The following is a 26,578-nucleotide window of genomic DNA, read 5'->3' on the forward strand; positions in this document are numbered from 1 at the left end:
GATGAACACCACACGCTTGCGTACTGGAACCCAAATTTACGTTCAAATAAGGATTATTGAAAAAATCAACTGTTCAAATGACTAGTTCAAAAACACTTGAAATTAAAATCAAATACAATTGTATAGTTGACATGATCAGTTCAAATAATTGAATCAACAGTCGGCTTTTTTCTCCGTGCACTAACGATCATTCCCATCCTACATTGGTTGAACTGCCATTTGTAAATGGCACTCACGAGTTCATCTGCACACTACCATGTAACTATACAGTCATCCGTTTTCGCTTACACTTTCAACATAATTCAATAATCTAAACATATTAATTATTCAGTTCTTTTAACCATTCATGTTTGCTACTATCTAAACTTATCATTTAATCAATTATAATAACCACTCCTATTCCCTACAACTACCTATCTAGTAATGTTGTGTTTACATGTGCAACATTTTGTGACGATCTCAAATGAAGAATTGCATTGATTTTGATTTTTGGGTGGCAAATTTGATTAATATGTCCTTTTTATGATTCTACACAAATGTTTTGAGGTTACACACACAGATCAACACAAATGTTATAAGGTGCTGTAAATCTTATTGAAGAACGCTTTGCTTAGTTCAATGTTTCAATATTTAATATCCTTGGTACACCTACCTGAAAACTTGCACCGAGAAGAAGTTATTACCAAACCGACAGAATTGTAGCCAAATTGTCCTTGTTTATCATTCCCTACGGATATTCACCGAAATAAAAGTGTTTTCCCTGATGGTAATTGGGCCACTTTTTACAATCGAACAACGGGCAGAAGGTGGATCCCTTGAAATGGGCCCTATGTTTTCCTTTCGCTCCCATCGTTGATAGCCTAATTTAACGGCAGAAAATCCTGAAGGTAATAAAGTCGATTGCTTAATGTGGTGCAGCCATACAGCCAGCAGCTTTGATACGAATTTAAGTGGGGCTGCGTGCACTGCAATTTGGATGATTATTATTTGTTTGATTCCTCTGAGAGGACGCCAACAAGGGAGTGCCCGAAAGCTCGATATTTATTGACGCCATTTGGGCTGCTGCAGCGAGGGGCTGGTTCAATTTTAGAGAGTTGAATCAATGTGACATATTTGAGGAAAATTTGTCTTTTTTAAATAGACTATATTTTTAGATATTATATCTTAGGATTTCTAAATTTTAACACTTTCGAATTTAAATGTTGAAATACATATACCGAAACATCTGACAGAATTACATAGAAATGAAAACCCAGCTGTTGAGCCGGTCCATTGTTAACACATGATTCGACAAGGTCGTTAACAACTTTTCATCTGTAAGTTTCATGTGAAGATTTGTTTTTATTTCAGCTATGCTGATCAATTTCGATGTTACCTTATCGAACTCGATTGATTGTTTCGCTAATCAAGCCGTTGACTGTAACCTTTATGGCCAGTTAAAGAAATATGTTTCCTTCTGGAACCCATCATTTGCGATATGATATGATATGATATCTGTGGTGATTGTCTTTCAAAGCGAATGAGCTACATATTTCACTGTTGATTGGTGAATAACTGAGAAATTGGTTAATAAAAATTATGCTTTGTCTTTCGTCTTTGTTCTTGCGAAATGTGTTCAGTTGAGAAAGAAGTAGAGAGCAGAAGAAAATGATAGCTAAAACTATTTTTGAATCTCCTATTTGACAACAGCTCAAACAACCTACTTGCATACTATCTAAATTCTGAAGTACCCGTAAAAAACAACATTTGCCAATTTTTCATAAAGTGTTTTGTTTATGCATTTATAACAAGTTTAAATCAAATATTATAAGAAACGCTTTGACATCGAATACAAACAAACAAACGTCCTCCAGTTGTTTTTTTTGCTCGCTGGATAATGTAACACAAGTTTTTCCTTTCACTGTGATTAGCTCCATTAGTAATCTTAACAACTGTCCCCAAAGCAGATACGTCAGATATCTTAATATGAGTCTAGAAGGAGTAGATAAGTTAGCGTCCCATGATTAGCGCAACTCAAAATGCACGCTCCACCAACATAACATAACATCCTAAACGATACGCCGCGCGCGTGGATGCTTTTTAATCATCGAATGTCGCAAGTCTAGCAAGAGGAAAAAACAACATCATCCCGCGACGTTGCTTATTTAACGAGATGGCTCGTTGTCGTTAAAGAGTTAAAATAATTACTATTGCTCAAGCGAAGAGGGAGAGCGACCAAAAAAAACGAGGTGGTATCAACCAACTAAGATGTCTGCTCTAGCAGGGAGTCACATTTCCTCGACTGATAGCAACTAGCGGGAGATGAATAGTATCTGTACGTATATGAATGTTTATACGAAAGCTTATCCACTCCATTTGACCACCTTCTTGTTGGAAAGGAATAAAAGCTAGCCGCCCTGGGAAGGAAAAAAAAGCAATTTCGTCACGGTTCTGCCATCTATCTGCATTACCGTTTACTAGCCGAGCCAGCAGAAGATCTGCAGATGTTTCGGGTTAGAGGGTTTGGGACCACCACTTCCAGCCAACACCCGGCCCGGTTTGAGGGGCATAAAGAAAAAAGCGCTTTTCGGTGCATCGCCGTCGTTCGTCGCCACAGTTAACACTCTCAGGCTCTTCTTTTTTATCTTTTAATTACGCAGCCCCTTAAGATTGCAATTATGATAGTCGGGTCCGGACGATTTGACACCCAGGGTTGGGACCTTTGACATCGAAGTTTTAACGCGCAGTCCCGCGGATTACCTTGCCATATTTTTTTTTTGGTTTTCGTTTTTTTTTCAACCCGTCGCTTCGGCTCGAAACTTAAACCTATCTACTATCACACAGACCGTCGAAGATTGCAAAGCAGCAGATTCATGGCCTCGGGTCAATTTCTGGGAGTAAACTTGATTGTGCCTTTTAAATGTGTGAATTGGCTTGATAGCTTAATGGAACATTCTTAGGTTGATATCAGCAATGGATACCTACACAAAACAAACATTCGATTAAATAGGGTTTCAAAAATTTCTAGATACTACGGTATGGATATGCCCCTACAATCAGTCAATCACTGTTCCCATAGAGAGAATTAAAGATGCGGTTATTATTGCCTATGCAGTTGAAATCCGAAGTTTTCGCGCTGGTGTTTGGCAACCTGGCCAACCAGCGATGATGAAAAATTCTTCAAACACATCGGCAATCGGCAACCCTTTCTTTTGTTTGGTCCCGATACTTGGAAGATTTTTTATGGATGTCTGGCAGAGCTGCAAATTATCAGTGTCAGACAGCCAATGTCAGCCAACTTTGATACTGCTTTGCATGTCTATGTCATGCGATATTGCTGCCTGACCGACATTGTAGCTTGGTCATTCAACTCGTAGATGACTTTGATATTCTTTCGATAACATTGACTACTAGACGTTGGTCGCGTCAAAGGAAATTGACTGAAATTTATCAGCCTTGATGTCTGGTCAACACGAAATGTCGTCAGTGATGAGGCCGTCGCTGACAAAAACTCCGATTTGAGGATTCAACGGCAATATTAGGCTTATACCCAGGGGGTATACGCCTTGTTTTCTATCCATCAGGAAAAACGTTTATGGTGTTTTTCTCTTAAAGCAGTACGCAGTTGAAAAAGTCAAAATTTTAACCAACGAGGAACCAGAATTATTATTGTGTTAGTGTTCCATCATTCATAATTCTCTAGGATATGACATTTAGTCCGGACAGCAAAATTTCAGGTTTGTTATGGGCCCAAAAAATCGTGGGCCCGTAATTTTGATGGTTGTCAAATACAATGACAACGGATAGGGATGCTCATACCACTTAATATCGGGTCGTTTTATTTTATTTAAATACTGCGGCGCCTCTACACCCAAAGAAAAGGTTGCAAAATGCACGCCCAGCATAGCCCAAGCGGATCAATCCTTTAGAGCATGGGTGGCCAAACCAAGGCCCGCGGGCCACATGTGGCCCGCGACCTACTTTTTGTGGCCCGCGAAGCTCTTTTTGGAAAAACCATATTCTGCAATTATAATTTTGAAAATTTGAAAAACTCAACAAATATAATTTAAAACATGGAGAATTTTTTGTTATTATTTACTCGAAATCGATCATTTTTGCACTTATACCTCTGTGGCTCTGAGGGCCTCATATAATTTTACAAAAATAGGTTTCCGTCACTGAATAAAAAAATATTACAATTACAATTTTTGAATCTTCAAAATTGTAAGGTATTTGACACATTATTTGAACATTCCGTCACAAATTTTTCAATGTTTTCCGATTGGGTATTGGTTTGAAGAGTTTTCGAGCGGACTCTAGTTTTAATATTGAGGAGTTTGTTTAACCTCAGAAAGATAGTAAGATCGTATTTAAATCATTTAAAAATCGTGAAAAAAATCACCGAACCAAATAAACATCACAATAAACACTATACTTTTTCAAAAACTTCAACCATTTGTAACTTGAATTCTATTTCAATAACTTTGTTCGTCCATCAAAATTTAATGTAAAATATCAAAACACTGCTCTGTAATTTTTTCAATTCGATATTTTTTGCAAAGCTTTCACAGAAAAGGGTAGATTTACAAAAATTAAATCAAATCAAAATATATTTAAATTGGCAACGTGCTCTGTATTTATGATAATCAACAATGAAAAACTAGACAGAGTTTGCAGTTGAGTAGTAAAATTCAACCAGAACCGGTTTGGTATAGACAAATCTCTCAGAAGAGCCACTTTTTTCAAGCAAAATGTTGACTTGAAAAAGGTGCAATTATTGAAAAAGACTCGAATTCGTATTCACCCTGTTCATAGAAGACTTTCAAATTAACTTGTCAAATCGAGATATTGAAAAACTTAGAAAGAGTTGGATTGAGTTGAGGTTGAGGTCCATACTTTGAAAAATCAATATTACTTATTGATATAACTAGAGTTCGATGGAAAAAAAATATTTATTTAAATGTCAAAAGCTTTTGAACGCTACTTCAGTTTTCGCATTAACCTTCGTCGGGTGCGGTCGCATTTCCCTCGCTGGGCCGATTTCGTAAATGTTACGTGGAGAATGTGATGGATTTTAACCAGAATCGTGCGGAAAGGATTCGATATTGTTGAATTGTGAAAGCGACGTTAAATAAAAGTGATGAATTTGGTGTTTTGTCCACAATGGGATTTGCTAAAAGTTAATCTGTTGCAGCAAAGGAACCCTCGAAAAACTGGTTTTGATACTTGTGGAGGGGCTTTTAAATCTCAAAAAGTGATGTTATCTTGTTGAAAATGATTTTTCAGTGTGATGCGCTGATATATTTGTCTGCAAGGCGATGGTTTCAATGTTTATATCTGTTTTGAGTGTCTGCCAGTTGGCTTTTAATAAAATTTGGTGTTAAGATTTGTGCCTAGTGAAAATTGCCAAAGAATTATGGGGTGCATCATCTAGTTTTTCCTCCTCGACGTGTTAATGCATGAGCAAAATCCACCGGCTTGCTGCGATTGATCGCAATGAATTTTGGTGACAACTACTAAGAAGAAGTGTCCAATGTGGCGAAGAAGAAAGAGTATGTTGTAAGCAGGGCTATGATTGATAAATGCGTGGGAGAGCGGGCTTTGAGCAAGTCTGGCCTAGCGCGCCTTAGCGGGGCCATTAAAAACTCTAATTAATCAAATAAAGTGATGATGTGCTACCTTGGTTTAAATATCAACTGAGCATAAAGGTCAGGTGGAAGATTGGTGCAAAAAAATTTATTTAGGGCGGGTGGAGTTAAAATACGGTTGCGTCGATAGAAGAATCAATCATAATTTTCAGTTCATTTTACCCTGGGTGAAGCTGAGTCTAGCTAGCTGATAGAAAACCGGTAAGGAAATTCCATATAGATATATACCATCCTTCTCTTACACGTCGCTATTCCACGACTCATGTATGTATACATTTCCACAGGTGCTAGTGAGATGCTGATACCATAGGATTTTATACATAATTCAAATTTATTTCTCCTCTTCCTTTCCTCTAACCACTCTCTCGTAGTTTTCACTAATAGGTTAATTCATTCATATCAAGTAGGCGACGATTGTGCTTTCCAGATTGCTGCAACGCTGAGGGTCTACGTGCATGTTGTTCGGGTGACCCAAGACATGACTCAAATTTATCCAACAAAATGGGGGAACAGCTATACGTTGCCAAGGTTACGTGGCTAACTTACTATTACGGCAAAAGCATTTTAATTCATTCGCTCCTCGTCTTCCCCGTTTCTTTCGTATGAGGGATGAATGAATCTCTGATTTGAAATATTTCTCCATTGAAATAATTCAAAACCGTAAAGTATTGCAACTGAGAACCAATTCTTAATATTAGTCATTTCGTCTTATCATTTGAAAAAAATACAAGAATTTAACCTTTATTTTTTCAAAAGGGATGGAACCAACAAAAAGTTTATAAATAGCTATCTCTAAGAGCCATTCCAATAATATTTTTCTTAAATATGGAGCATAACAATCATGTTTTTTATAAAACTTAAATTTATATGCTTTTCGCCCAATTGCAAAATAAAAAAAAAACTATCCTGGAATGTAAAATTTGAACACTTGACGATTAATTCTAGACCATAATGGGCTTTTCAGGATACGGTGGCGAGTTTCGTGTCGTGGCCAGAAGGGCAACATGCGATGCGACTTAGATGACAATATGGTGCAACCATTACCTAATATGGAATAGGTTGTAAGTGTCAAAGGGAATAGTTTTTAAATTAATGTGTTTAAAGTGAATAAACTTTCAATCAATATAAGGGTGCACTTGTGGAAAGATACTTACTTTTTTTTATTTTCAGATATTCATGGAATGTACAGTTTCAGTTATTAGTATACTTAAAATTTGTGCAGATTCTCTATCCTCGAATCTCACTGTTTACTATTCATTTATATCGCAATTAACGTCTGAATTCCATGTAATTAAATTGTTTATTTCCTACAGCATGTACATCGCCAACATGATGTGAACATTTATTATAACAATTTTTTTTATTCGTTTATTATAACAATACATCTTCCTTGAATATTATTAGCAGGACGCGGTCATGTTTACTGTTCTTAGTTTTCTGTACTTAAAATGAATCTATCATTTTCGATATTTTGTTTCAAATGTTTTGCATCGCTTTTTTTTTAATACTTTCAAAAATGTTTATTTTAGATCAGATGGAAATAAATATGGTTAAGGTGATTAAGGTCGGCTACAGCTAAAGGTAAGCTTAGTGTGTCTTGAGGTAAGTTGGGTATAAAGGTGAGATTATTCTGTTGTATAATTATTTCATTTATTGATAATATCATATATGAACGTTCAATCAGTTGCCAGCTGGGCAGGTATCTACACGCATGCGGAATACCTGTCGTAGATTCATAACACTGAGAATGTTACGAATTTTATACGGTTGCGAAACTGTTTGCTCGTTCTACAAATAAGACATACACATACACGAAATACATTCATTACATGACAGTTCACACGAAGCCATGGTGTCGGGTATGTGGTAATTTGCATTGAAGATTGGCCGAACTTATAATCTAAAGAATGTAATTTAGCGCATACGTTGGCGAAACTGCGGTGAATCCGTGCACCCATGGTGGATTATCTACATACATACATACAAAAGCTTTTGAACGCTACTTTTTTTTTCAACAATACCATTCTGCGTTTTTTTAAATTTGTCTATCAAAAACTTTGGAAAATGGGCGATCATTTTTTAGATATTTGGAGACCATAAAATTGACTTTATGTTTATTGTAGTCACGCCATTTGACATTTCTGGGATGAATAAACCGAAGAGATTCTAAATGCCTTGGAAAGATTGACGTACATACATACATAAGTTGGGAGGGATAATTCATTTCGTATTGCGTAGTATTCATACTACCCAAACCCGGATAAAACCGGCAATCTGCAAACTTATTCTTTTCTCGATGTGAACTAGGCAAATGTTTTTAAAGCGTTTTCAGAAATCTGTTTTTTAATACGCCACAACCATTTGTTTTTTTGGCCCGCGAACCAATCTCATTTCTGAAATTTGGCCCGCCTGTTAAAAAGGTTGGCCACCCATGCTTTAGAGTCTGGTATTTGTTTTCATCCTCCTTTATCTTGTGATGGAACGTTCTCCAAGATCAAACACGAGAGAGGAAAAATACTTCTGTACATCCACGTTGCATATCGTCAGGAAGGAATAATCGCACGGTGTCTTTTTAAGGACCTTTGAAATGAAAAAAAAAAAAAATCGGCATCTCTGAAAATTTGCCACATTATAAAGGAGACTCTTTTCTATCCAACGCACAATTAAGGATAAAAAATCGATCAAAGGGTCTAGAACAACATTTTCTTTGTAAGATTTGCGAACCTTCCATTTCTATGTTAAGGTATATTCAAATTCCTTTGAAAATAAATAATAACTCTGTTCAGGATCGCCCCTGATGGCTTATTTAGATCGATAGCATCAGACCTTTCTTTACCGAATAAAAACCGTACACACATCTTCATACAACCAGGCTTCCGAAAAGAATTGGCGAACGATAGTATTCTTGCGAACGTCGCACGTGCACCTCGATGAAAGCTTTCCGAATATTTCTTCCCCGACAGTTCTAAAAGGAGCGGTTGTGCGATGTACAGCGAGGCCTCGTTTTACCTCATGCGAAAGTTTGTTCGTGGGTATGGAAGTTTTTTAAGCTTCGTGACAGTTTTCAATGCGTTGAATTTCGCATGACAAAATTTTAAATGATCAATAAAAACATCAAGTAATTTTCATATTAAATTAAAAAAGAAAGTTTAGAAAGACCAGATGAATGTTTTACTAAATGACCGTCAAACTTTTGAAGCGAAGATCGATGTTAAATAAATCTATTAGACATTCTAAACAACTTGCATAGTTTTCAGAAGATTTGCATCAAATTTAGTGTGCAAGTTGTGAACATAATTTAAAAATTTATTGTATTGAACGACTCCCCCTTCAAAACTGTTCCAGAGTTTTTTTTAATCAACATAACAACATAATTTAAAAAATTATTGTATTGAACGATCCGCCCTTCAAAACTGTTCCAGAGTTTTTTTTTATCAAATTTAGCTTAGCTTAGCTTAGCTTGGTTGATTACTAAGCTACCTCGCCTAGGTTTTGTGCAAGTGCGAAAAGAATGGTGCTTGGGACTAGCAGTTTATTCACAATGCACAAAACTCATGTTCTCCCTTTGAAAATGATCAATAACGGCGCCGGCCACGTCCTAGTAGTCAATGAGGAATGAAGGAAGGATTGTTATTAGGATACATTCATAGGATCAATTAGCAACCTTTTGCCCCTTTATGTTCTAAAGATTTATTTTGAAAAATTCAGAAACAAAGGTATGTCAATATCACCAACTATAGAAGCCGTCTCTACGACTGCAAATCTAAATCTAAATATCAAAGGAAAGGATTATGCAGGGCTGGTAGCGGTTTGACAATGAAAAGTGACTTTAGTGACCAAAATTTGAAAAAATAGTGACCAAATAGTGACTTTGAGGACCGAAAAAAGTTACCAAATTGTGACCGAAGTTTTGGTGATAAAGAGTTTATTACTAGTAAAATCCAAAATTGATAGATAACTGGTTATGGAAAAATGTCATAACGAGTATTTTTGACATCACAGCAGAAAGTGTAAAAAAAACTTGATTTTATTTAAAGCTCATCAATTCATATAAAACTTTTATTTTTAAATAATTTGTTTTTGATTTGAGTTTTTGTAAAAAAAAGTGCAAAAACTTATCTAAAGATTTTTAATAATTTTCAAAAGTCATTTCAATAACAAAAGCTGATAGAAATATTGCGTACATATTTAGATTCAGGGAACCCAAATTAGTTGAAATTACCGTTCAAATTCATTGCACCTAAGAAAATTGTAAACTTTGTGGCCCTGTGTAAATTTTTAAAACCCTTTTTTAAGTATTTAGAAGAACAAAAAAACACGAATTAAAATTGAGTATGAAATTGTTTTTTTTTAAAAGACGTACGTCTTTATACGTCTTTTGTACGTCTCGATGGTCGAGTGGTTAGCGTGGTAAGACGGTAGTCGCTGGTCCACTGATGGCATATGCCATATGGGTTCGATTCCCATCTCGGTACTGGGTGTTAAGTTCAGTCGTTCAAGTTCAGTCGTCGTACAGTACAGACGTATTTTCGTGCACCGCCGTCAATTCAAATTAATTAGTGTTCCCTAAAGCCGCCGCGTATATCAAAGTGCCAACGTTTGTTTAATTACCTTTTTTGTGCCGTGTTAACTGTACGAGGAAAAAATGCCAAAGTGTCAAATTCCAACCTGCGATGTTATCGATGGCGTCCACCTTTGGACGTGTACTGGTCCCTGTCATCGAAGATTCCACGCCGCCTGCATCGGAGTGCAGCGGAATTGCGAGGAGTCTATAAGGCGATTTATGCTGCCAGTCTGCTATGACTGTCAGCATTCAATAAAGGACCAAATAGATCTGTCAAGATTAATGTCTCGACAGAATGAAATAATGGAGCAACTTAAACTCCAAAACAGCTCCCAGGAGAGAATTAGTTCACAATTAGTGAAATTTTCATGCCTGGAGACCTTGATTGAGGGTATAGATACGCTCTCAAATCAAATAAACGGTCTGAAAAAAGAGCTGTCATCGCTTAAAAAATTGGAACTGTCCAACACGGCGACAATACATGAAATTGTCCAGTCCTGCAACGAGGATAGTCGTTCGTTGAAAGCTGACTTCAGCCAGGCAGTAACAACAATATTAGCAGCCAGTCAATCACCAATAGACATACAAGCTGATCTTGATAGTCTAAGACTGGAAATAGGTGAACAACACCGTAGCTGCTATATAAATTTTGAACAGGAGCTCACTCCTACGCTCCAGTCCATCGCGGTAGAACTGAACGCGTTAAGAGCTACAGTGAGGAATCCAGGTGTAAACGAGGACCTTATTGATGAATTACGGTCCATTCACGACGCTGTGAAAGCCAAACCGGCCGATCATCAACACCACTCAGGACCAACTCTAGCCGAGGAAATTGCTTCGTCGTCAAGGATAAATCCATCTACTTCGTCTAGCGGCTGGAGACGAATCGGAAACAAAATGCTTTGGAAACCTCAACAGTACTGGGACGAATACGACGAAAGGAAAAGGAAGCGTGCGGCTCAAGTCAAGGCCGCGGAAAAAGCCAGGCGAAAACAGCATAAAAAACAGCAGCATAAACAACGACAAAAAGAAATCTTCCTATCGAAAAAACAACAGAAGCAGTCACGAAAACAATCCCCCGTAAAAAATTCATCAAAAGCAAGAGCCACTACTGATAAAGAGCTACTGGCTGCCGCAAAAGTCGCTTTTAATAGAAAATCAACTCCGAAAGCGAAGATCCCGACCTTCATCAACTTCCAACGGGGAGAAACATTGAACCCCGGCCCTAGTTCTGCTTCACCAAATGTGCCACGGCATCGAAAAAGGCCTTCAAATATTCCTGCGCCACCCCCGGTCTCTCCACACCTTCCGAACTCATCAACATACCAGAATAGTAACACGATGACGACAGTACCACCTGCTCATCCATACGCTACCTTCAATCAGCCATTCACCGCACCTCTAGTTGCACCGTGCTGTCACCACGACCCATCGGCATTATATTTCAACCCGGTAATGTATAACAACCCATATTTTCTGCCGAACCGACGCGTGCCTATATAAGCACTAGCTCTTCTGTAAATATAAACCATGCGGATCATGTTACCATTCGTTCGCGCGATCACCAAGTTATTAATAATAAAGAAATTGTGGCATATTGCCAAAACTTTAACAGAATGCGAAGCGCATCTAAACTAAACACAATTCATAAAAATTTAGTAGCAAGTAATTATACTATCATTTTAGGAACCGAAACAAGCTGGGATGATAGTATAAAAAGCGAGGAAATTTTTGGATCGCGTTACAATGTCTACAGAGATGACCGAAATTTCAATTTGTCTGACAAGAAATCAGGCGGAGGCGTTGTAGTAGCAATAAGCTCTGCTTTCGATTCTGAGCTTATTGAAATAACTAAGCACAAAGAATTTGAGCAGGTGTGGGCAAAAGCTCAAATCTTCAAGGAAACCCATATTTTTGGATCGATCTACTTTCCTCCAGAATATGCCAGTAAAGATTATTTCCAAAAGTTTCTACTGAGCATAACAGAAATATTCAAAAGCTTCCAACCCGAATTCAAAATTCACCTGTATGGCGATTTTAATCAATCGAATCTGCAATTTTTACCCGATGAAGATAATGAGGCAATCCTCTTACCGATTTTTGGAGATAATGAAACATTACAATTCCTTTTCGATAATCTTGCTACCTTATGTCTTAATCAAATAAATCATGTGAAAAATGCCTGCAATCGCTATCTCGATTTACTGTTTTCAAACTTGACTGATGACTTTTGTATTTTGGAAGCTACTAATCCAATTTGGAAAAATGAGATCTTTCATACAGCTATCGAATTTTCAATAATATGTTCTGACAACAAAGGAATACCAGAATACGAATATGAGGAGACCCTTGACTTTTTCCATGCAAATTACACGATGATTAAAACTAAATTACAATCAGTTGATTGGCAATCATCATTTCAAAGCGAAAACCAAACTGTCAATCAGGTAGCTATTTTTTATAACATTCTTGGTAATATCTTAAGTAAATATGTCCCAATAAAAATAAAGCGACGAACGAATAATAACAGAAATCCGCCATGGTTTTCAAAAGAGCTAAAGCATCTTAGAAATAAAAAGCAGAAAGCGCATAAAAACTGGAAAAAGACACCATCGCTAGCTAACAGTTTAGAATATCAAGAAGCATGCAACCAACTAGCCATATGCATTAATACCTCCTTCGAAGAATATAATAGGAAAACAGAGGAAAACATTAAATCTAACCCAAGAAGCTTCTTTAAGTATGTAAGTTCCAAATTGAAAAGTAATAATTTTCCATCTCGTATGCACTTGGACAGCGCTAACGGTAATAATTCCCACGAAATATGTAATTTGTTTGCCAATTTCTTCCAAAGCGTTTACACCAGTTTTTCGGAAGCCGATCGCGACACTGCGTTTTTCGATTATATTTCCAACTCAGCATCATTGACTGTGGTAGATTCAATCACCCTTGAGGAAATACATAAATCAATTTGCTCCCTGGATAGCTCCAAAGGGCCCGGGCCTGATGGAATTCCTCCATTACTTCTAAAAAATCTTGTAAATGAATTAAGTATGCCCTTGTTTCTATTGTTCAACTCATCGTTGAAATCCGGTGTTTTTTCCTCAAGTATGGAAAGAATCTTTTCTTGTACCTATTTTCAAGTCGGGGAAAAAGTCTGACATTAAAAATTACCGGGGTATAGCAATCTTATCGTGCATACCGAAACTTTTTGAAGCAATAGTGAATCAAAAAATATATAATCAAATAAAAACACTCATAACTGAAAAGCAACATGGATTTGTTAAAGGACGATCTACAGCGACTAATTTACTTGAATTCGTTTCTTATAATATCCAATCCATGGATCAAGGAAATTCCGTTCAGGCTCTATACACGGACTTCAGTAAAGCTTTTGATAGAATCGACATCCCTTTGTTAATTTTAAAACTACAGAAAAACGGATTCAGTGCACAACTGCTGAAATGGATTGAGTCGTATTTGACAAACCGTAAACAAATTGTTAGATTCAATGGTTCACTTTCGAAAAGCATCTCCGTTACATCTGGTGTGCCTCAAGGCTCCCATCTCGGTCCCTTATTATTTATATTGTACGTCAATGACATTACTTATTTACTGAACCAGCTAAACGTGCTTATATATGCAGACGATATGAAGCTCTATATGATAGTCAATAACGAAGAAGATTTCAGGGTGTTTCAAAATGAAATAAATATTTTTTACAAATGGTGCAGTAAAAGTCTACTTGAACTAAACGTGAAAAAATGTTCACATATTGTATTTACAAGGAAAAAATATCCGTCATATGAAATTGTTACATTAGGAAATGAGCCTGTGGAGAGAATCAATAAGATCAGAGATCTAGGTGTTATATTGGACTCAAAACTTACCTTTGTAGATCACTATAACTCAGTGATTCAAAAATCAAATAGTATGCTTGGCTTTATAAAACGTTTTAGTTATAATTTTCAAGACCCATATACATTAAAAACATTGTACACAGCTTATGTCCGATCCATACTTGAGTACTGTAGCGTTGTGTGGTCTCCCTTTCAAATTTCTCATAAAAACCGTTTAGAATCCATTCAGAAACAATTTGTTCTATTTGCTTTACGAAATCTAGGATGGTCTCAGAGCCAATTACCAAGCTACGAATCACGCTGTTTACTAATAAATATTGAACCATTAACTGTTAGAAGAGAATTTGCTGCAATCTCCTTTGTAAACGACATAATTAATCAGCGTGTTCAGTCTACTTATCTACTAAATCAGTTAAACTTTTATTGTCCGAGTCGCCAGTTGAGAACTAGAAATCTGTTTATTTTAACCTCTGCTCGAACTGATTATGGTAAAAATAGTCCAATCAATTGTCTTATGAAGAATTATAATAAAAACTACCAGAACATAGATTTTACTATGTCTAAACAGCAGCTAAAAAGTGCTTTTTACGGCAACAGGCACTTAAGAACCTAATATTGTAGTATTTAAAGTAATATTAAGATTGTACTACTAGTTTTAAGAATACATATGTAGCCTACGATGTTTGGCGAAATAAATAAATAAATAAATAAATAAATAAATAAATAAATGGTAATCTTAAGTTGTCCACGTCATTTATTCAGTCTGTAAAGCCTAAATCGGCTAAGACGGTGTATGTCTTTTTAAAGAATATTTCATATCAACATAACATTTGTTATGACATAAAAGATTTTTTTAATAAAAAAAAAGGTTTGTTTCAATCTCAATCTTAGTTACACTTCCTAATAAAAACCCATTCTAAAGACGAGATAGGGTTTTTGTACATCAAGTTTTGAGTTCCAATACAAAAGGTTGATTGAACTAAAAATTAAAATCTACAATCAAAGTTAGTTTCAATTCATGAACGTCAAATAATGTCGTAGATCGAAATGTCTTAAGCAAAAGGTGATTTATGTCGAAATTCCGCCGGAGGCGAAAAAATTTTCTGACTGACTGATCAAGTAATTTACCGTTACTACCGTCAATATGAACACGTGCAATTCAAATTACTCTTTCATTGGTTTTTTTCGGTAAAAAGTGACTTTTGGTGATAAAAGTGACCATTTTTCGGAAAATAGTGACTTTAGTGACCAAATGATGAAAAAAGTGACTTTTTAGTGACTGATCCAAAAAAAGTGACCAAGTCACTAAAAAGTGACTCGCTACCAGCCCTGATATGTTAGTTGGGGAAAGGTTATAAGGTCAGGATCCATTTTGGTGAATGGTGCGATCGAGTTTTCCTAAATTTTCTATGCTCTTAGATTTTTCTTAAGGAAACTCCTATTTCTATCTTTGAGGTAAATAGTTATAATAAGTTTAATAGTAAAGTAAAAAAAAATTCTAAAGTAAAGTAAAAAAAAAAAAATCCTAAATCTTGTTCTGTGTATTCAAAAACGACCCATTAGTGTAAAGATATTTCTATCAATCCTCGAAGAATATTTATAAGGAGATATTTAGAATATTAAAATTTTGGTTCTTTTTAATTTTTAACTTGTTGTGTAGGTTGTGATAAATGAATAAGATCGTTTTTGGAAACTCATCATTGCAATTCAACACTATGCCTCATATTGATTTCACGATTGCACGGAGAAAACAAATCAACCAAAAATGTCGGTTATTCATAGTATACAAGTGAGAAAATCGAGTTTGAAAATTTAAACTACAAAAAAAAAAACAAATCTAATGTAATGTAAGGGAAAGTCGGGTGAGACGGATACCTCAAAGAAGAATCGCAAAAGAAATAAGATATTGCTTTTTTCATCGCAGTTTTCATGCAGATTAGCTTGTTTTCGTATAAGCTATTGGCAGGGCCAGATTATGCCATCGGGAGGCCCGCGGCAATTTTTCTCGGGGGGCCCCTAAAATTCGATTTTTTTTACAAATGCTATCCCAGAAAATACAAAATACAAATACAAAAAACGGGAGATGAGTTCAGTATACTATCTTCAAATAGCCATGTTGCCTGCGTAGATAATAGTTTCTAGTATCTTCATATAAAAATTGTTAATCAATCACTTGCAAACATTGCGGAAGAGTTTAGAAATTTCTTAAAAATGAAAACTCTGATTTAAGCTTCAAAATGCAAAATTTAATTCTCAAAACCCTTATCACCAACTAAAATTCTCTAATTTAAAAAAATGAACGAATAGATAAATTATTTTCATATCATCATTGATCGTTTGGTTTGTGCTTATTCGAGAAATATTTACCCAGTGACAATTAGGAAGTATCATGAAGATTTGCATCATATTAAACAAAATTTGAAAAAAAAAATAAACAAACAAAATAATTAAATCCACATTCCTTGGAGATACAATTATAAGAGCTTAAGAATTCAAAACTTTTGATCACGTTATATTCAGAACCAAAATTCAGTGTCTCAAATCTAAATCATAATTTCAAATCAAGTTTTGAGAAAAAAAACATGGATTAAATTTTTAAAAAGAGATACAAAGTTACAATCAGAGCAAAACCAGAAATTGCACCAAATGTGAATTTCAATTCTATGTCTTTGAAACACAATAAAAATCTTTTCATGAAATGTTTTTTGAATATGATTCTAATCAAATAATTTTTTTTATCAAATTGTTATTCGTCGAAAGTTTTATTCGATGCCCTCAAAGCCTAAGGAATATTAGTGCCAAACTGATCGGTTGAAAAAAATTGAGAATATAGATTAAATGTTTAAATCACAGAATCAGTTATCAATGAAAAAAATCAGATAAGCAATCCAAATGAGTTTAGTACTTTAAACAAAGATCCTGAATTTTCCAAATTCAGAAAAACTAAAAACAATGAAATTCAGTAACTGAAGAAACAACACAAGACTTGAAAACCCCAATGAATTGAATCTATCAGATCATCAACTGTCAGATCGTTTTTATGATAATTTGAGAATAATCATTTGGAAAATGATATGCTGAATTCAGGATATTCACTTCAGTAGATGATAAAATTTTAATTAAATCAGTTGAAAATGTTCCACTATAAATTTCAAGTCTAAGACAGAAATTGGGATGGAAATAAAAAAAACCCTGTACTGTCGATTGGTCCAATTTAAGCAACTAAAGTTTTTTTTTAAAGATTTTACTTTCAAAAATAGGGAAGGAAAAGGGTTTAGAATTTATGAACCAACTAGCTGGCCCGGTTGATTTTGTATGAGAGCCCCCTTCCATAAAAAGTGATATTTTCGAGGCTATTATACAAACCTTCTCTTTCCCGAAAAACCCTCGGATACCAAATTTCACTTCATTCCGACCGTCCGTTTATACGTGATGGTGTAACAAAAAAAAAACGCCTCCATTTTTATATATAAGATGAAAATTTAAATAATAATGATTGAAAGGTGAAAAATTAATATAATACGCGGTATTAACCCGGATACTGCCCGGGTAAAATTCTGAAAAGTTTATCATATAGCGAAATTAGCTGCTATTTTAGTGCAGTAAACCATTACTTGGAAACTTAACGTAACAACAAACATTATTGTTGTGCAAGACGTTTGAATGTAATGAAAATAAGGAGATGTTTTTTCTTTATTTTACCTGTTCTGTACAGAATATCGTAACTGATATGTTTCGATAAAAAAATGAAAATTTGAGGGGTTTTGCCTTATATTCTTTTGTTTTTTTTTTTCGAATTCGGGTTTGTCGGGTTGTTCGGGTATTCTCAGTTCGCCAAATGTGGGAAAGCTCCTTCACTGCTTACTCTTGGGGGGTCCCTGAACTTTTTAAGACAAAATTAATCTAAATATTATTTCACGGGGGCCCTTAGTTTTTAAATTTCAAGTTTTCATTCCGATTTTCTAGTTTTGATTTCTTTTCATGGATTTGTGGTTCTTTCGGGGGGCCCCCCTGAGCTGGGGGGCCCGGGGCAATTGCCCCTTTTGCCCCCCTTTAATCCGGCCTTTAATTGGTATTAATAAATTTCCTTTATTAAGTATGTTTTTATAGCTATCTAATACATGCTTGCGAATTACACTTTTTTTAAATGGTCGGGTAAAACGAAAACTGCTCAAAAGGTAAATTTTTCCGTAAAAAATGATGTAACAGTTTTTTTTTTTCAGTAGGAACATAGTTTTGGGGGTTAAGTATTCTTGAACGTTTTTAAGCAAAAATGGAACCAACTGGGACGAGTCCAGAAGTGGAACAGTGTGGTTTTTGGAATTCCGCATTTTAAAGGCGCTGTCTCCGCTGGGGATCCAGTTTTTATAGTTTATATGGCTTGTTTAAGATGTTGAGTGCTTTTCTACCGATAATTGCTCTTGCCAACGTCGAGACGCTCATAAACGTTTGTGACGTACCAATCAAAACATTGAAAAAAATGATTCTCACACTCGAGCAAGGGTAGTCTTGTCCTCACCTATAGATAAACCACATATGTAGATTCAATCCTACCCTCTTATATTATCTAGTTTTTGAATCCTCATATCTTATCACTATCTTATCTAACCTGATCTCTTCCTGCATTCAATTTTAACAGTAAACATACATTGGTCTTTAGACTTATCCCTCTGGTTTTGATATAGTGATATTGTGATGCTCTTTATTTTTAAGGCAAATTTTAAAATTAAATTAATTTAAGAAAAATTTTTTAACAATTATGCGACGTTGAACATAAAACAACGCAGCGCGAGTTTTCTAGGAGCCTTGAAGCATGCGATTGATGTCCTAAGAAAAATGTACAGTAAATAACATAAACAATGCTCGAGTACTACATCGAAATCGCCTACTCGACTGAAAAAAGAAAAACAAACCTGCGAATGACAGGAATCCGGCCAAAAGCGTCGCTAGTCCTACTGTCGGTATTCGTTTTGGTGCTATACACATAATACCATCTTTATGGCATTCGCGACTTTATTTAAACGTTGCAGTTCGCAGACAGTTATTGAAAAACTTACCCGGTACAACTAAGTTCGATGTTTACTCTTGGGCTCAAACTCGCGGACATCGGCTCAGGAGGCAACCGACTTGCCAACTGAGCTATATAACAGGCCTAAAACCAATTGAAAATGTATACGATTGAAAGTATTACGAAAGGACTTTTTGATAATTAACCAAATCAAATCAAATTTAGATATCTTTTTGTTGAAGGTTTCTCTCCAATCACAACTCCCGTTGGTCTTGAACTTGAACTACACCTGCCTAGCCAACAACCAGCTCTGCCTCAAAACGTAGCTGTTATTGCCGCAAAAGGAAATCTGTCGGTGACAATCAGCTGCGCTAGCAGCAGCAACATTGAGACAATTACCAAGATTTGAGCTCATAAAAATCATTACCAACAAACGAACGGGCAGCGCAAGAAGTTGTGGCGCTCGCTCACCCGCGCGCAGCCCGAGCCTAATCCATTATTTAATTACGTATTCTAAATCTGTGGCCCAAGCTAAAAGTCGGGCCGAGAGACTGACTGACTACGCTATACCTAGTTATAGTAGTAAGTAAGGCGAAGGACTTACCATGTAAACCATTAAAATTCCAGTACACCGGTATCAAAATGATAATCCTTTTGCGGAGATTGGGGGCTGCTGCTGCTGCTGAGAACAGATTGCACCTTGGCCGACGACGTTCTGAGAGTCCGACGAGCTGTCAACTGAACTGAACTGAACCTGGAGAAACCTCAACCTCTCACCGATCGCGGGCGCACACACTCGATCGATCGCGATTCTGCGATCAGAAGGTTCTATGGGTGCTATAGGAGGTTGTCTAGAGGCTTTTAGAGTGTGTAGTCACTAAATCACTTATCAGCAGCTGTTGCCGTCAATGCGCGGCCAGGGCCTAAAGCCGGTTAAGGTTCTGATCAGGTGGGACACCACAGCAGCAGAAACAAACATACACGGGTGTTGCAGCACGAGTTTACAAGAACAGATCAAGAGAAGGTCTGTTGGGGTAAAGCGGGGAATATTCCAGAAGGCCAAACCCTCGTTCTGGCCGGATCCGATTCCAAGTGACTATCAAATAGGGAGGCCTGAACAATTGATCCGTTCTCCTAATGCCAGATCTGACCTGCTTTCCGTGGGTTGGTCTCGGTTGTCTTCCTGGCAATCCGATGGTTTCGCTCAATAGTTGCTTTTCGTATGAATTAATTACTTCGACCTGCAGGAATTAAGACAACTTCGCAAGGCACGCGACAATCGACTTTTTCAGCCCGGGGTGCCCAGGTCAGGTTCCAAGATTGGCATATCAACTCCACTTTTGTAGTTTCGCTGACTCGAAACTCCCACCTCAAAGGAAGCTATCGATCGATCGTAATCTCGATCGAAGCAACCCCAAAGCAAGGCCCAAATGCGCGGCTGTCAAACGGAAGTGTCACTTTTGCTTTCACACCTGCTGCTCGCTCGAGTCGAGTCACTCACCATTAATAAGTATGATACCCTCTGTGTATTCAACCCTAATACATTTGGCGTAGCCACTTGTTTTCTTCTTGTGAACTTGTTTCTTCGCACTAGGCTCAAGTGCACTTTTAGTTAATGCCCAAGAGAGCTGCTACTGGCTTCCTTCAGGGGAGACTGGCACGAGATAGATCATTTGCGACTCATTAATTATTTATGCGCGCGCGGCGATATGCGACTTTGGGCAAGCACCACACTTTTCACTGCTCGCAGCCACTCGAAGGCTGTTTTTTTCGAGAGGAAATGAAACAATACATAGCACACTAAGTACAATTTCCACCGGCCAAACAAATTGGATCCGATACTTGACACGCTCTCTTGAACTCTACCAGGGATCCAAGGAACCCGGAATAAATCGTCAAACAAAATAAACAAACGAACGAGAAAAATGTAGACGCAAAACAAAACACAAAACTTAATCGAACAACCAGAGAAAAAAAACAACAGGACAAACGACAACCAAACACTTACTAACTTTAATACTGGCCTTAATGGATAGTTATAAAACTTTTACATTTACATAATTAAGTGTTCACACGGCGTTCGTCGCAGTCACCAGAAGGAGAGCGGTCAACTCCCTGGGTGGTTTTTTCTTCTTAAAATTGCTTAAACTGTGTGCCCTAAGTTCACTGGCTCATGTTGGCTGCACGTTTTGTTAGCACTTTGTTTTGTTTTTGGCACACTGTTGCTGCTGCATCTGCTTTTGCTGAATAAACTGGCACTTGGTTGTTCTGGTGGTGGTGATGGTGGTTTTCCATTTGGGAGGGAAATTTTCTAGGCACTTTGTTGTCATTTAGGCTTACAGCCTATCACATGGAGTTTAATTTTGTTTTGTTTGTCTTTTTCATCGCTTTGGACAGTTTCTGCAACATATCTGAAAAGAACAGGAAACAAGATTGTTATTGTGGAAACTAACTGTTTCTGTTGAACATCAAGATTAGAAATATTGAACAGAATTATATTTATTTGAGAATTATTTAAAATCAACTATTTTTACTACGTAAGTCATTACGAGATCACTGCGGCATTGAAAGAAAAAGATTTCAAGCTACCGTACTAAAAAGGCACCTAACTAGAAGTACACTGCTGAGAAGAGTGTCTATTTCCCGACCATTTAAGCGTTCCAGGGAATCGGGACATCTGACGATCATTTTCCCGAGAATTTTCGGGATCCCGGAAAAAAATTAAAATGAAGATTTAAACACTACTGCATACGAAACCTTATCAATTTGGTTTATTTTTTTTATTTTTAGGCAGTAGTAGGTAGAGCAAAACATTTCAAATTTAAATTATGCCTAAAAAATTAAATTAGCAATTAAATAACCTAAGACCCAAAAACTAAGGACTTTAACCAACAAACTTGGCTGATTATTACTGCTAAAACTTATAATAAATGAGATAGATTTTGCATTATTTATGAAAACGTTGATTAGCTAGACTCCAGGTTATTCATCCAATCTTGTAAATTTTTAGATAACTATCCTTTTGTTTCAAAATATGTCAATTCTTTGGCGATGATTTTGCTACTGTCCCCAGTTTGCGGAAGAAAATGATGAATGTTGCAAAATAGAACATTCGTAGCATTTATTTATTGAAATTGTTTGGATATATAAATTCTTTGTGGTTTTCACATTTAAACTGAGTTTTCGAACGAAAAAACCATTTTTTATCAAATTCAATGTTTTTACCAGTTTTAAATTTTAAAGATTAATGGCATTTCGGTGAGCTATTAAAGAAGAGTAGAATATAAAATGATGAAGATTGTAGACGGATATATTAGATTCGGAAGCATGATAGGTGTTGAAAATGAGCCAAAAGCGTCTTATGAGAAAATTTCTTGCCGAACAAGACCATTTGTTCCACACCGTATTATTGTTTAGGAGAAGCAAAGTCGATAGGCTGACTTTGCATTGATCTGTGGATTGCGACATCCATGCGAAATGTCAAGTCAGTTTTTATAACTGTTTTTTTTTTTAAATTTTGCTACACGTTCACCGCTTTTTGTGACTGCAAAAGATTGCACAAAATCCAACATTTAATGCGACGCTTTTTATTTCAAATTTTCGTTTTCATTCTGATTGTTACACTTTAAGCAACACTCAAAATTTGCTAAATAATAATGATTTTTTTCCTTTTTCTCGAGATTTTCATCCCGAAGGATGATTCATCCCTCAAAAATAATAATGACAAAATCTTCTTCAAAATCATACAGACACTTCAGGTAACCTAAAGTACCATATTTCCATAATTTGTCCAGCGGTTTCTATCATACAGCACTTTGAGTTTCGGATTTTTTCTTACTGATTTCCTTGCAGTAGTCCTTAATTTTAGTATGTCATTTCGAATTGCTATGTACAAATTTAACAGAGTAAAAGTTGTGGTGTGGTACACTTCAGGGGAAAATGAAAAATCTTGTTTCGCCAATAACTTAGAAAAATTAACAAAATTTTGTTTTGTAACATGGTAGAATCGATGGGGATTAGTTGAAAGATGAATTTTTTACTGGTCTCATAGTCACTACAGCGGAAAATTTATTATATTGCAGGAATCGAAATAAAAACATTTTTTAGAAGTTTTAAACACCGACTTAAAACTCAGCTTTCCACTGTTCCCCATCGATTCCACTATGTTAAGAAGCTAAAAAAAATCATTTTTATCTTAGGCTTACTGAGATCTTTAACTACGAAAAGCTTTGCCGCGAAAAAGTTAAATTTCTTCGTACACGATTTTTATCTTTGTTGAGATAAATTATCATCTTAAAAACTTTGCCAATATATATGTGTCCTTTATTTTGATTAAATTTAAGTTTTTTTCCACAATCGATTAATGTGATTACCTGTATTTTATTGATTCAGTTGCATTTGTTGCTTCAAAATTTCATCAAGTTACGTCAGATAATAATTTTAGATTTAAATTGATTGAAAACATGTCAGAGTGCATCTTGAGTTGAACTTCATTTTTCATACACGTTACGATCATTAAACACAATAAGTGAGAAATGTTGACCTACAATGATGTTACTTTTCATCAGGACAGTTATCATCATGATCCAAAAATTAATTTAAGAATTTTTCGGCAATTAACTATGAAAAATGATAATAAGAGCTCGAATTCACAGCTCATAGTTAAGAAACTGTTAATTAATAATATTTCATTGCAGTTTCTTTCCTCATTTACTAATGACGGGTTTATTTATAATCCTGAAGTGTTTTCTAGAGTTTAGAATAAGATTGCCTGAATTCTTCTCGGACATATCCGGACTGGGTAAATCCCGGCAATTTTGTTTGACAACTTTACCGGACATTGGACTTTAGAATTTGGTCAAAACCACCTAATTATCAAAAAAATCAAGAAGAAAACAGTTGAAACATTTTAATTTCCATCAAAACACATCAGCAAATTTCAAATCGTATTTTCGGCTTCCAAAAAACCGTTCATCGTTATTAAGATACTAGAAAATGGTTCGTTTTTGAACGCAAAAATCGTAGTTTAATTTTTTTTTTTTTTTTTTTTTTTTTGTAGCGGCCCACCACACTCCCCCACACCAAAAGGCTCAATTGAGCCCCCTGGTAATGGACGCTACTGTTCTCAGCATGTCTGGCAGCAATGAATAATAAAAGTTAACGCGAGCAAATTTTAATCATGCTGAGAACACAAAATTGTTTAATGTCGTGCGAGGAAATGTATTATTTAACTAAATTGACAACAATATGAATCTCAATGGAAAATAATTTCCTTTGAAGAGATTCATTATACTATATTTACTATTACACTAATTATATTTACTAATTTTATCAAGTTATGTTCAATAATTTAATAAGATAAAAATACAAACTACAATTTTTTAAAGAATAATAATATTAGAAATTAACGCTACAAATATGCAAAAGGTAAGCAAAACAAAGACTGGTTGATGATCGACTGTTTTAATGGTTCAATTTTTCTTTCAAAAGCTGTATCACTTTGGTTTTGAACATGGAACGATTGGTTATGTTTTTAATATCAGTTGGTAAGGTGTTGTATTTAGTAGGTCCAATAAACGAAATTCTTTTTTGCCCTAATGATGTTGTGGATCGGCTTCGTTGCAAGAAATCTGACTGGCGAGTGTTATGAGTTCGCAACCCCGTAGTAAAATGGAGGTTTTGAATATTTTCAGTTGAGTGTAGATTATCATAGATATATATAACAGTTTGCAAATCACAGAGTTCAGATATTGGAAGAACGTTATGCGTTCTTAAAGAGTATAGCTGAAAGGTAGGGAATAACAAAGGGAGTTTTAAGATGTTTTTCAAGCATCTATTCTGGAGCGTTTGAAGTTTCTGTAAGTGAGACAAAGAAGCTCTTCCCCATATCATAACAAGGTAGTTCAAATGAGAGTGAATAAACGCAAAATAAAATTTAAAGAGAACATGTTGGGGAACAAAATTTCTCAGTTTCCAAAGAACACCGCAAAGAGGAGTAATTTTTTTTTCCAGGTGTTCAATTTGACGATTCCATGAAAGAGTTTCATCTAAGTAAATTCCTAAGTATTTGAAACAACTAACTCTCTCAATCGTATTACCATTCATAGCTGGGTCATTAGTACGAGGCAGTTTTTTATGTGAAGAACGAAACAACATGTATTTGGTTTTTGTATAATTAAGTGAAAGTAGGTTTGAATTGAAATATTTCGAAAGCAGTTTTAGGTCGTCTTCAATGTGCTGAATTATAATATCAGGTGAAGTTTCTGAATAAAAAATTGCTGTATCATCGGCAAATAAACGTGCTGTGCCTTTAAGTTGAAGGTTACATAAATCATTTACATATAAGAGGAAAAGTAATGGCCCGATATTACTCCCTTGAGGTACACCGATATCAATATTTCTTAATTCGCTTCTTGTATTTTCAATAGCCACAAACTGCTTGCGATCTTCTAGGTAGCTACGAAGGATATTATTTGCTGTTCCTCTTATCCCGTATTTATGCAATTTGGACAATAATATGTCATGATTTAGAGTGTCGAAAGCTTTTTTGAGATCCAAAAACAATGCCCCAACAACATTTTTTGACTCTATTTTACATATGATAGATTCCACTAATTCTGAGATGGCAATTTGAGTGCTCGAGCCTGATCTAAATCCATATTGCAGTTTATAGAGTATATTGTTCTGATTTAGAAAGTCTACAATCCTATTAACAAGAAGCTTCTCGAACACTTTACTAAAAACGCTTAAGGTCGAGATAGGACGATAGTTATTGACGTCAAGCGAATCGCCAGCCTTAAAAACAGGGATAACTTTCGCAATTTTTAGACAGTTCGGGAAAACTCCTGACTCTAATATTTGGTTAAAATATTGTGTGAGTATGTACGAGAATGTTTCATGGTTGTTTTTTAGGACATTAACAGGGAAGCCATCTGGTCCATGACCCTTTTTATTTTTAAGTGAAAAAATAACTAATCGAACCTCGTTTACATTAGCGGGTCGTAAGAAGATTGTATTTTCTACCTGTGCGATATGAGACAAATGATCATTTTCAGTGTCTATTGGAATTTCTTTAGCCAGGTTCTTTCCAATTGTGGAAAAGTGTTTGTTAAATTTCTCACAAATCTGTGTACTATTGGTTATAACACCTCTTTCATCTGAAAGGTTGATTGAGGAAGTCGTTTTAGATTTACCTAAGAGCGTATTTATGTTTTTCCAGAGCTTAGAATGCGGAGAATTATTTAATAAGCGCTCGTAATAGAGCCTTTTACATTCTTGTTTTTTGCACTCACTTTTTTATTTAAATGAATTAACATCTCTTTCAAATTGTTATCATTAGGATGCTTTTTTGATCGTTTTAAATAATTATCTTTTATTTTGATGAGTGTCCACAGGTCAAATGTCATCCACGGACAGCAATTACCTTTAAGTTTTACCCTTTTATTAAGTGTACGAGTAGAGACTTTCACAGTAGAGACTTTGAGGTTTAAGTTAAATTTTGAAAGTGAATAAATCCTCC

General features: G+C 35.7%; 1 protein-coding gene across 2 annotated transcripts in view; it reads right to left on the reverse strand.

Moving 5' to 3' along the window:
• The window catches only part of LOC129750057 (Krueppel-like factor 3), a 582,531-nt gene extending 561,723 nt beyond the window's left edge, over window positions 1-20,808 (reverse strand). For both annotated transcript variants that reach the window (XM_055745253.1, XM_055745252.1), the window contains exon 1: window positions 19,664-20,808. In XM_055745253.1, the coding sequence (XP_055601228.1) occupies window positions 19,664-19,675 (12 nt within the window). In that variant the 5' untranslated portion in view covers window positions 19,676-20,808. The remainder of the gene's footprint in view (window positions 1-19,663) is intronic.
• Between the last annotated feature and the right edge of the window lie 5,770 nt (window positions 20,809-26,578).

The sequence above is a fragment of the Uranotaenia lowii genome, chromosome 2 (assembly GCF_029784155.1).
Source record: "Uranotaenia lowii strain MFRU-FL chromosome 2, ASM2978415v1, whole genome shotgun sequence".
In the NCBI taxonomy this organism is placed as follows: Eukaryota; Metazoa; Arthropoda; class Insecta; order Diptera; family Culicidae; genus Uranotaenia; species Uranotaenia lowii.